This window comes from Aythya ferina (assembly GCF_964211825.1).
Source record: "Aythya ferina genome assembly, chromosome: 2".
NCBI classification, from domain to species: Eukaryota; Metazoa; Chordata; class Aves; order Anseriformes; family Anatidae; genus Aythya; species Aythya ferina.
The window spans coordinates 97,400,647-97,413,284 of NC_140297.1; the positions used below are offsets into that span (position 1 = coordinate 97,400,647).

The 12,638-nt window shown below is 40.7% G+C and overlaps 1 protein-coding gene across 2 annotated transcripts in view; it reads left to right on the forward strand.

Annotated features, from left to right (window-relative positions):
• The window catches only part of ERP44 (endoplasmic reticulum protein 44), a 44,975-nt gene extending 33,714 nt beyond the window's left edge, over nt 1-11,261 (forward strand). For both annotated transcript variants that reach the window (XM_084510159.1, XM_084510160.1), the window contains exons 7-12: nt 1,868-1,925; nt 3,312-3,428; nt 5,745-5,856; nt 6,146-6,287; nt 8,861-8,963; nt 10,666-11,261. In XM_084510159.1, coding sequence (XP_084366285.1) covers nt 1,868-1,925; nt 3,312-3,428; nt 5,745-5,856; nt 6,146-6,287; nt 8,861-8,963; nt 10,666-10,767 — 634 coding nt within the window. In that variant the 3' untranslated portion in view covers nt 10,768-11,261. The remainder of the gene's footprint in view (nt 1-1,867; nt 1,926-3,311; nt 3,429-5,744; nt 5,857-6,145; nt 6,288-8,860; nt 8,964-10,665) is intronic.
• The last annotated feature ends 1,377 nt before the right edge of the window (nt 11,262-12,638 follow it).

Here is a 12,638-nt window from a genome sequence, read left to right on the forward strand (position 1 = left end):
GAAACACAAAACAAGCCGCCAAAAAATAAGTTTATCTTACAGGTCTGTGACGAATTGTAGATAATTCAGGGGAAAAAAATGGCATATCTGAGAACTGTTTTAATTTCAGCAAGCAAATGTGAGGGGTTGACATGGTTCCAAAAGGTTTGCTTTCTAGGTTATTGCTTCAAGGAGGAGTGAAACACAAACCGCTGGTGTTTCCATTTGAGTTGTTTTAAAAAAGGAGTATCTTCAGGCGTTTAGTATTTTCATAGTTTGACTTGTCTGAAACAAATCAGTCACAGTTGCAGCTACTGAAATGGAAGAACACAGAAGAGGACTTTTGGGGGGGTCCACAACAGGGCTATAATATATAAATATATAATAATAATTAATATAATAAAAATTAATAATATAATATATAAAGCTATAAATATAGCTTTTATTTTCTAAAATAGTATTACGAGTTCATCACCAGTGATTGGACAGGGGCTTGAATGTCTTCACTTCCTTGTTATTTGGTGAAGGATTGATTGGGACGTGAGTTCACCTCAGTGATGATGATTACAAAGAAGCCTAATTTTGTGTTCTCGGAGCAGTCATGTCTGGAATACAAAAATGCATTTTAAAATCATCTCTAAGCTGGTGAAAATAGTGATAGGTGTAACATACTAAGCAAGGTGTCTCTGGTACATGATACAAGAAGGATAACTGGGTCAAGTAAATGAAACACGGGTACTTGGAGCTAAGCCTGGTGACGTCTTTTTTTTTGCTTTGCCCTCCAGTTTTTTTCAGACCTCTGGGAGATTCACTTCCTCCTGCAGCAAGATAAATTGAGATTTTACTTTGTTTTTTCCTTCCTTCTCTCTTAATCAGTCTTCAGCAATGTTTATATTGAGTCCACAGAAGAGATACTGTAACTGAAGAAGCTGAACACTTAGCTAAGTTTCCCAGAGGTGCTTTCCTTGCCTAGTCTGTGCAAGAAGAAGAAATAGGTGGTTCAGCTCATTCTCTGGAGGCAAAATCAGCCAGCTGGGTCTGTTCTGCCAGCTTCAATTAAGCTGGCCCAGCAAGGCATGGCATCTTTCTGATGTTGCATGCATAGCAGTCCCCATCCCTTTAAATAAGAGATGATCAGTTCTGGGATTCAGGGTAGTTTTGGGATGCTCTGTAGTGGTTGGGATTAAGGAACCACAAAATACACCAGAGGCAAGGGGGGAATTCACGAAGGTGAAATGCTGAGCTGAATATCTGGGAGGAACTGCATGTGTTCTCCAGGCACACGTGCACCATCAGTGGTCAGAAGCCACAGGCTGCATCTTGTGCTCTCTGTCCATTTTATCCTCAAAACGGATCTAGTGTGGGCTTGTTTGCTCTCCGCCTTCTCGTTAACTGTGCCAGCAGAGTTTAGCAAAGCCCTGCTTTATCAAGGTAGATAAGATGTAAATTTCCAATGTAAACAATGGAACAGGAAGAATAAATACAAACAAAAATCCATTTCTCTCCTTTCCTTTCTTAAGAAAGAGTATTTAATTATTACTTCTTTTTTTTAATTTACAAGGTCATATCAATTCATTAACACTGCTCTCCGCTGATCTCATATCCAAAATTCTAGCAGCATTCAGCACTTGCTCTTTGATGCCTCTACTCCAAACTTCTCATCTTATGGGTATGGCTTGCTGCTTCCATTGCTGCCCTCTCACCTAGCCTGACCAGGGATCTGTGGAGTCACTTTCCTTTAAAGATCGAGCATCTTCACTACATTTTGCTATCTTCACTACATTTTGAAGGAAAAATGTAGTGAAGATAGCAAATTAAAATATGACTTTTGGTATCGGTTATTTTGTTTGTCTGTGCCGAGACATGCTTACTGGTTGGTTTGTTGTAGGGCTATTTCAAAAGCAGAGAGATTTAGCGGAGACAATGTAATCTACAAGCCACCAGGGGTAAGTGTAACTGTATTTTATTCTGCTAATTATCTTTGTATATCAATATGAACTAATGGAGACTGTATTCAGACCATTCAGTGTGTTGCTGTATCTCTAATTTTCTTTCATTGCTAGAGTGAAAAAAAAATAGGGTCTAAGGAACTGATGTTTCAGTCAGTGAAAAATACTTGTTGCCAATTAAGCGTACAAAACCTATATCTGACGTTTTTTATTTCAGTGTCCAGAAATTGTTTTTTTCCTTAGAAAAGTAGTCAATTTATCTCATATATACCTCTATATGTGTATATGTAGATATTCTGTGTCCTGTAGGAGTCTTTAAAAAAAAAAAAAAAGTCTGAAGTTCAACATCTGGTGAACCGTCCATTTCTCAATGCAAGTGGCAGTTTTCTGGCTATCACTTGCCTCTCTTATGTGGCTTAGCTCATTGGGGAACTACAAGCAGTTCTCTTCATTTAAGAAATAAAAATAAAAATAAACCAGCATGTTAACAAACTCCCATAGTTTAGCTTGAGGAACATTTCGGTACAGAGGAAAACCTGCAAGACTTCTTAGAAACATAATATTTGAATGTATGCTCCTTCCTTAATTATGTTAAGGGAAAAAAAAGTTGCTTACATAATAATAATAATTATTATTTAAAAAAAAAAAAAAAAGACAATAACCTAAGGTGAAAGGGGACTTCAAACCTTTTTCTGCCAAAACATTTTATTAACTTACAAGGCTTATATGGCATTTCTGCATCAATGTGTGTTTAATCATGCCCTCAGCTTAGTAAGCTGTTGTCCTGGTTTTGGCTGGGTGCCAGCCGGGTCAGACCACAACAACTGGGCTTTACTTGGTGTTAACCAAAACTTTTAATAACGTTTAAAAGTTGGTAGCACTGAATGCTGAGTTAAAACTATTAGTGAACAAAGGAAAGGAAAAGGAAAGGAAAATTTACTATTTATTCATATCTTTGGCAAAGCAAATGTAAGATACCAATTTCAAGTCCTAAGGGATTTTGTGTGTGTGAGTTTTATGTTGTGAGGTGTTCTTGCTGATTCTTTAGGAGCTCAGTATCTGCATTTAGATTACATCTGATGTAAATGCGTGATGGAGGAGTAGGGTGGTATGCACAAAATAAGGGTGTGGAGATATTTCTCCACCTGGCAGAAGTTTATACCTCGTAGGTTGTCTTAGGAAGTGGAGCTGATTGCATAAGTGATCATACAGTTATTTGCTTGTATTTCTGTAATGTAGCTTATAGAAGTGTTACGTGCATGGCAGTTGAATATGGGCATAAGATTGTTTTTTTTATATTTGTCTAGATGTTGTCACCTTTATGTCAGGTCGGTAGGAATGTCATTTTTACTGTTTTTCAACTAGTATTTTTCTTTTCAACAGGAAAATGCCCCAGATATGGTATATTTAGGCTCTCTAACCAATTTTGATTTGATTTATGCATGGACACAAGATAAATGTGTACCACTAGTTCGGGAAATTACATTTGAAAATGGGGAGGTAAGAATTCTTTCTACCTTTCTACTTCTGGGATTTTCTTCTCAAAACTAAAACGTGTCTTTCAGGGTCTTTAATTCATGCCCAACAACCTTCTGCATGCTTTGCTTTTTGCAGAAAGTAGTTGTCATGTGGCTTTCTCACTGTTCTGGAGCTTTGCAGTTAGACTTGAAGTTCACTGGAGGCAAATTTATGATAAATTTTTAGTCTGGCAGTGTTTAAAAAAATATATAATCATGCATATAGGTCGTATAAAAAGTGTCTGGAGACTTGATGAGTGTGGACAGTTGGACACTAAGAGCATACATGTGTAAGGATGTGTCTGTAAGTACATGTAAGTGTGTAACACCTTGGGTAGAGACTGTATTTTTATTTTTATTCATGTAAATTGCAAACGTTATGACAAGATATGGTTAAATAGTGTTAACCATTTATGGAGCTGGCTACTTCTGTGAATCATAATTAAAAAAAATGTGGGGTTGTTGTTGTTGTTTGGTGGTTTTTGTTTTTTGTTTTTTTTTTTGGTCAATGGATTTAAGCACTGATACCTTCTTAATCTTTTTAGGTTCACATCTCCTTTTCCTTGGATTTTGCTTTTTGCTGTAATTCATAACATGGGATTTGGGGGCATGCATTTAAACATTTTTTTTCTTCTAATTATCCTTATTTTCTTACAATGCTTGTCTTTTTCCTTTCATGGCTTACTTTTCTTTTTTACCCATTTCCAGTTCTGTATGATAACTTTTTTTTGTGAAATAAACAGGGGAAAAACAACATACTATTAGCAAATTCAAAGTATGTCAGAAGGAGCATTTGTATATAGCCACAGCATCTGCTAGAAACTCTGTTACGTGTCTAATGAATCACAGCACGTTGCCCACCTTGGTTTTGAAGCAAAGAATCAGTCGCATGATGGAAGAATCTGTTCTCAGTTCACGCAAGTTCTTAATTTTTACCCTGAACGTGCCCCGTACGTAACCCTGCTTCTCTGGGCATGCACAACACTTCCATTTGCATGAGGGAGGAGCAGGGTGGGATGCACAAAACAATTGAAGTACGACCTAGTCGACACCGCCAACTTAGGTCGGGAAGTTCTTAGTTAAACAAATATTCATCTTCATTCGCCACTCAGTCAGTCGCCACGTAAAAGCTACCACGTGCCATTGTGTTTAGACCTGTGAGATAGATTTTCAGTGTACTTTTCCCATGGGGAAGTTGAATTTTTGAGCCTTGGAAGCCAAGGTTTCATCGCTGTCAGTCTGCAGCACGTTGTCTTGGCTTCTCTGGTGGTTCTTGCAACCTTCCCTTCCCGTTTACTCAGGCAAATATTTTCAATTCCAACCCGATGTTTTGCCTGGCAACGTTGTTTAAAAAATTTCGGTGTTGCTGTTACCCAAACAAATTTAAACATGCTAAGATTGAGATTTCTGCCTGCTGAAATTACAGAGTATTTAAATAGGCTCTTAATATGTACTGCACAACCCTACAGAGCAGAGCTAGGGGGTGATGTGACTTAAGCTGTGTTTATGGCACTAGAATACTTCAATACAAATGCAACAATCTCTACTATGAATTTTACATTAAAAATAATGTGATTAGTGGTTATTTTAATGATGGGTTGGGAAGTTTGTTTTGTCAAGAGCACTGAAGTTATGAGGATTTTTTGGAACCTGCTGTTGAAAGACTGATTTGCAGGCTTGCTTGGAAGGAGGCTGCTGGCAATTTCATGTCCACCATGAAACTGGCTGCGTGCTGATAAGGAAAGCGTAATTACCTGTCCCTGGAGAGAGATCTTTAGAAGGCACTCGGGATTCAAGAATGCATTCCTACAAGGAATTAAGGCTTGCCTGTCCAAAAAAGATTTTCATTTGTTTCTCACCTTTAGTAATGCATCAGCATGTGAGTTTCATTACGATGCTTTACGCAGTTGACCAGTCAGGGCACGCTCATTGGCAAGGAGTAGTACTTGATTGTAAACGCTACAGCCATGTCATTAGCTTCTGCTTTTTTTTCTTGAGGATGGAGATAATTAAAGATACTCATTTGTTGAGTTATGCTAAGAAATCACCAACTTCTAAAATGTTAATAACGAGATACTTGCATCTTTTAACTGCCACGTATGATGAGTAGGAAAGAAACAGAATTACCTGGGTAAAACGAGTGTCTGAGATGAAAGGTCAGCAGTTAATGTCCTTAGTCATGTTTTTTTTTCTGGTGTTTCTAAAGCAGAGATCTTGCTGACTTTGAAAGCTGCTGGAATCACTTGAAGTGTATTTAGGAAATGGAAGAAATGAATCTTGTCTTTTGTTTTCTGTGCAGGAACTGACAGAAGAAGGCCTTCCTTTTCTCATACTTTTCCACATGAAGGATGACTTGGAGAGTTTAGAGAAATTCCAACAGGAGGTTGCACGACAGTTAATAAGTGAAAAAGGTTTGTATCAACTCCTTATTGCTACAATAATTTTTTTTCAGATGAACTCAACGTAGAGTTGAGTTTGAGAGGGCATTAAAACAAAACTTCAGCTTACGTTGTAGCCAAAAGCACTTTCAGAAAATCTGTTCTTTTATTATGTCTAGTTATTTAAATCTGTTTTCAAGTTTTGCATGTTGTTTCTATTTAGTATCTCCACCTTTGTACTATTTGTGAAAACACTTAGAGTAGGATTCAGGATAATTAAAATAAATTCTAACATGGATTTTTCTTTGCTCACTCTTTCAAGGTACAATAAACTTCCTCCACGCTGACTGTGATAAATTCAGGCACCCCCTCCTCCATATTCAGAAGACTCCAGCAGACTGTCCGGTTATTGCTATTGACAGCTTTAGGCACATGTATGTTTTCCCAGACTTCAGTGACCTCTCGTAAGTATTCTTCTCTGCGCACGTTATTTTTTCTGTTGAGACAAACAAAGGCAAACACATGCCTACGTTTTAAATAGGGTTATAATAGGAAGATGAATAAATCTGGGATAGGTAAAGCTGCCTGTGTGCAAGTCAGTGTAAGAGTTTAAGCTGATATGACTGGGTGTGATGTATTTGCTTAAATGGAGTTTGTTGCTTTTATGGTAGATAACTTATCTCGCATTAAGTTTTTAGATGGCTGCTACTCTTTCAAAGTTTTGCTATTTTCCTTAATACTTAAGTATTTGCAACCTGACATGGTGGTTTTACTACCATTGCTCTGGATGTAGCAATTAACCTTAAAAGCTTTCAAATAACACACGATGTCTAACTGCTGTTATGCAATGATTATTGTAAAATGCCCCGTGTAAGAAGCCTGTTGGCTTGGTTTTTCCTGCTCTGCGATCCCAACCTTCCTGTGTTGCCTGGAATGGTGGCAAAGAAATCCTTATTGCCCGAGTTTCTGAAGTTTTCAAAGTAAAGTGTGTAAAACAGTTGATCAGTGGCATTATCTCAATAAAATATGAGAGAGAAGTGTTGGGCTTAATTGAAATACCCCTTTGACAATTCCTCTTTACATCAGCCTGTCTCTTCATATTGTACTGCCTTGAAAGCAGTCGTAGGAAGCAGATGTTTAGCCTCCCCAGTTCTGCTGAGGAGTGAAGATGTGTGCACATCTTCAGGGCTCTGAAGAAATCCTCAAGTGTTCTGGTTTTGTCTTCAGGTCAATATGGAATATTGACTATTATATCTGGAAGGAGAGTTCAACCCCACCTTTTCCCCATAATTCTCCTCAGGCTAGAAGTGCAGTCTGTTGATTTATTTTATAACTGCAGCTGTAATAGTGCTTTCCAACTATCGAAAGCTATGCATGTTGAAGTTGATAGTGATTATTTTGCTCCTTCTGTTCCTATTTTTTCGGAAGAAGATCATGTTCACATGTCAGTGCTTTAAAAAGAGAAAAAAAAAAAAAAGCATGATTTGCATTTTGAAAGCACTCTTTTCATTGTCACTTTGAAAGCAGTCCTAAAATAAATCATTGTCTCTTGCAGAGGGGTAATAGAGATGTTTAGTTTAGGCTTCCATGTGACGTGTTTTACACGTTCTGTTTCTGTGAAGCACTACCAGAATCCTGACAGCTACTTGCCCGTTTGTGTACCAGTTGTTACATACAAATGAAGATGAGAGAGATGTCAGGGTTGGAGACAGTTGCTTGGCGATAAATAATTATTCAGCCTTGCTCTGGGAGATTGAGCTGGTGCTTAGAAGTACGTAACAAATGGTGCTTGGAGATCGTGTAAAATATTAATGCTAGGACTTTGCTTTACCTGTGAGGATTTCTGCCATTTCAGTACATTTTTCTGGTCTTTTTTTTTTTTTTTTTTTTTCTCGTAATGGCACTGCTGCCACCAACCTGTAGGGTTTGGATACCCAAACTTTGATTGCCTCAACTGGTATTGCTGCTGTCCTCTTTAGAGAGTTGTGATGTGGAGAACAGCCACCTCAGTGTCACATCAGACCTTCATCCAGCATTTTCTTCTCTTCCTTTGGCCTCTTCTCTTTCTTTGGTTGGAGGTGACAACAGGGACAGTTCAACAAATCAGCTGGAGTTCTTCAGAGAGAACTGGGGAGCTACAAGGGGCTGCAGGCACCAGATGCCCTTGCTGCATTTGGGGAGGAGAAGAGGTTGGAGAGTGATGTCTTCAGCAGCGTGGCTGACCCGTAGGCTCCTGGGAGCCCAAGGAGCAGCTTTCCTACTGTTTGTAGGACCTGACGCTACTTTTTGTCTGTAGGGTTGAGTGATGATCCGGAATACAGCTGGTAGCCAGCCTCACCCCGCTTTGTCCCACTTTCCTAATTGGCCTAACGAAGGGCTCCCTACAACACCCATCTCCATCTTTTAGCTCCATCAGCTGTCTTCTGATTGCACATGTGCTGCTCATGCTGATTTTTTTTTTTTTAATCCCATCTTTGATGCTTATCAGATCAACTCCTCCTCCTAAGCTTTTCAGTCTATTTGACATCTCGCAAATAAAACTGGATGCTGTAGTTTTAGCACGTTTGCTGTGGGTGACAGCAGATGATTTCAGATTAGATTTGAATTGATATCCTCTTAGTGCTTATCTCTCGTGTACGCGCAGTGACTCGGGCAGCAGAGAGCCTTTCAGAGCTGTTTTGTCAATACTGCTGCCCGGCTGTCATTTGTATCTGGGAACTGTGCACTTGGAGCCCGCTGTTCTCCCTTACATTACGGCTGGTGGGGAGCTGAAGTGAGTGCACAATGAAGTTATTGGCTGCTACGGCGCGGTGGGAGCTATTGAAAAGATGAAATACTCACTGGGCTCTCGAGAGACGGGGAAGAAAAAGAAGCTGGTGGGATACCTTAACAAACCGTTTGCTTTCCGGCCGGTGTGAATGGCTGGAAAGTGAAGGCGGTGTGCCAGGTGGACAGAAGTTGGCCACTCGGAACAGTACACTTTGTGGTTGGACTTACCTCCTCATAACCACGTGGGTGTTTGTTTAATTTGTTGCAGAGTTCCAGGTAAACTGAAGCAATTTGTACTAGACTTGCATTCTGGAAAATTGCATAGAGAGTTTCACCACGGCCCTGATCCAACTGATGTAGCACCTGGTCAGGTAAGGTTACCACAAATACGTGTAGTTTGGCCATTCAGTGAAGACTGCTTTTTTTTTTTCCCTTGTCATAGCTGTACTTTATTTCTGAAAGAGAAATCTGCTACAGAAACATGATGTTGCCATTTCTGCTCTGCTCTTTCGTTAAAAGCTTCTCTTGGATAAAGGGAGGGAGAGCATCAGAGGGAAATACGCCACCTATGTGCCTTGTGTAAAGGAAGAGTGTAAGAATATCTGTTCTCTCCACTGAAAGATCCTGGGCTAGACAACTTTGAGTGTATAAAGCTGCTCTTATTTGATTTTTCAGTAGGGAAAACAGATATTTATAGTTATAAAACCATAAATGCATTGTAGCCCACGCAACATACTGAGAGGGTGCTTCTGAGGGGAAGCACCAGTTGTTGTATTTATTGACTTGTAGTCACCAATCCAAGCAGGAGGCAGGTTATTAGAGCATCAACTAAGGGGAGTGGTAAGTGGTAATGGGGCTTCTTACTTTTATTAGCACACATAAAAAGTGGCATTAATAGTAGTCACAGACTGCATTTGTCACGCAGATTCCTTACTTAAATCTGCTTAAAGATGATTATATGTACATGCATGGCAGGCACCCCGGGATCTCTTCAGGAACACAACTTCCAGATCCTTCTTCAGACAAAACTCAGGAGCACCTCGGTGCTTGCTCTTATCCAGTAGGCTGAAAAGAAGGGACTTCTCCCCCCATGGCAGGGGGCTGGAACTGGGTGGGCTTTAAGGTCCCTTCCAACCAAACCATTCTTTGGAAAGCCTGCAGAGTCAGGAATTGTTCCAGAGCTCTGGGATTCAGTGAGCATTCAGTGAGCAACTTGAATTCAGGTCAGTGGGAGGAGCTGGAGGAAATAGCGTCAAGCAGAGCAGGAGACCGAGGCGCAGGCTGGTCAGTCGGCTTGGGGCTAGGCACGCTTGGAGGCCAGCACATGGAGCAAGTCTGGTCAGGGAGGGAGGAAGCCTGTGGGTTTCCTGGATCCTGGCGCACATCTGGGCAGAGGCTGGATGCCGAGAGCTGCACACGGGCTCTCGTGTGCATTTTGCGAGGGAGGACGGGGACACGATCTAGTGCCCTAGTTTTGTTTGTGTTCCCATCTTTATCTGGCATCCTGCCAGCTTGTGGAAGAGGTGAGTGCCTGGGCAGTGGAAACACTGCTGGAAATGAAGCTGGAGCTTGCTCTCCTAAGTCATACACGTCCCCTGAGTTGCAGGTGGGTGTTTTGGTTTTTCTTTTGGTTTTCACAGGAAATTACTTTTAGAGTATTTTGGCAGCGATTGTACTTCTGCACTGGTATCCCAAAAACAAACACACAGACCAAAATACCTTCAAAGCAAGTAGCAGATACTCGAATAAATCGAATAGTAGGGTGCGTTTGAAAGACTTCTAAGTCACTTGTACAGAAACTTATGATGACATTACCTTTGAGATCTGCTAACAAAGGAAATGTCCTGAAATGCAATATCCTTAACCGATGGTACTTAATTGATGTCTGGATATGTATTTACCTACTTGGGACTTTTGGCATGTCTCCAAAAGAAAAATAATTAAAGCAAAGCTCAATTTGTGAGAATGCTGGCTATTTGTGCACTCCTCTAACTGTTAGAAGTTCATTTAATGGAAGCAGTTGATGATAAAATTGCCTAACGAGTGATTTTTACGGTTTGTTCTGTTTTTCAGCCAATTCAGGATTTAGCAAGCAGCCCACCAGAGAGTTCATTCCAGAAGCTGGCACCCAGTGAACATAGGTACACCTTATTGAGGGAAAAAGATGAACTTTAAAAACTTGAAATGATCTTGCAAGCCTTTCAGACAGCAGCATTGACTTCTGTGTGGTGGAAATAGTAAACCTATATTTTCATAATTCTATGTGTATTTTTATTTTGAATAAACTGAAAAATAATTTTTTTCTCCCCAGGCTTGTAAATACATTTGTTTGGTGGGTCATTCTGTACAGCATCTTTCAAACAGTACGTTCCTAATGCTAGAGTAAAATACCAGAGACCCATCCAGACTCTTGATCTAACTCTGTTCTGTAAAACTTTTATAATCCAAATGAAGGTATCCTTGCCAGAGACATGCTGTTAACTTGCACTATCCCATTAAATAGGACTTTTGGGTTGTTTTCTGTGTAATCTTGGTAGTACGTGCTTTTCTCTTCTTCTTCATGTCAACAGCTCTCCTGGTAATCTCTTTCTTTGTCACATTTTTCTCCGACTTAAGAGGGTCTTCTATTCTGGATACTTGGGAAGGGAATAAATTAAAGTTTTACAGAATCTTGTGTGGTGCTTTCCTGGGTCTAAATGTTCGAGCAGTTAAACAGTTCTGACTGTATTCTGGATTCTTGCTCGGCTATTTGAGAAGAGCCCCGTGGCCCTGCGCAGCTGTGCCAAAAGCTGATCCCGACAGAGCCTGCTCAGTGCAGCCTCAGGCACAGGCGAGCTTTCTCAGAGCGATTCTGATGAGGCAGGGGCTAGCTCTGGCCAGCACGGAGCTACAGCTGAGCAGATGCAGAGCTGGTGGCTAAAAGCATCTTGCAAGGCTGTTTAAAAGCTTTCGGTTTGTTTGTTTCACTCTGAATGGAGCACTTGTGGCACACCTATGCCACCTTCCCCTTGGACTCCACAGGTGGCAGCAGGGGCAGGGTTTTGAGGCTGCTGCTTCTTACCTGCTGCAGGCACTGCTTATGGAACCGAGGTGTGAAGGCAGCTGGAATCACAGTCTGTTCCTGCAGAGTGCCTTAAAGTGCTCGTCTTACTCTGTTGTTTCCTTACTTACTCTTATTTATGAGTGCTGAAGGTGGCTGAACTTCTTCCTAGAGGTGTTACTTCATGCAACCAGCAGTCCAAGGGCTGGTGCTTTCCCCTGGGTAGTTAAAATGTGCCACCTCCAGCCCCCTTTCTTAATCCGTGTTTGTTTTTCTGAGTAAGGCCTCGTTCCTAGAGCTTGGGCATCTCTGCGCGAGGTAGCCAGCGAGATGCATCAGCGTTATGGCAGTCCTTTTGCTGTGTGTTTGTTGGAGCTGGACCAGCCTCCTGGGTTCTTGATAACCGTTGACCTGGATGCACTGACTTTTAAGTGGTTTCTCTATTTGCAAGCAGAAGGTTGAACAGCTGAAGTCTACTTGGGCTTAACGTGGTGATCAGCATCTCTCAGGCTTTTGAAGTATCTGATGATACAAAGAATTTAGGTAGGAATTACAAAGAATTTAGCAAGCGTGTCATGCAGGGAGTGCTGGACAAAATGTGAGCTTTCCAAACTCAGCCCCTCAATTACCTGATGATCTGCATCACTGATCTTAACCCAGTCAGTGCTCAGCTAACCCCTCCTTTAACACTTCTCCAGGTTATCAGGGGAAGTTGTCCAACAACGTTAGGGTTATCCCCACACAGAACAAAATCATCCCAAGTTCTTCCTTTAATTCAACTCCAGGAGTCGATTTCTGTACCAGTTACCGGGTGCCTGAGACACTTTAGGAGCTTGTGTTAATTTCAGTCAATGTAAATATTTTAATGGGTGAGGTGTGTGTTTGGTAACTCAGGATTCCGAAATGTTAGTAACGTCATTGTTTTAATAATGGAGAAATGCTGAAGGATTAAGCTTTTAGATGCTGAAAGGAAATAAAAAGTGACATAAATAAATGCTACGCAGTC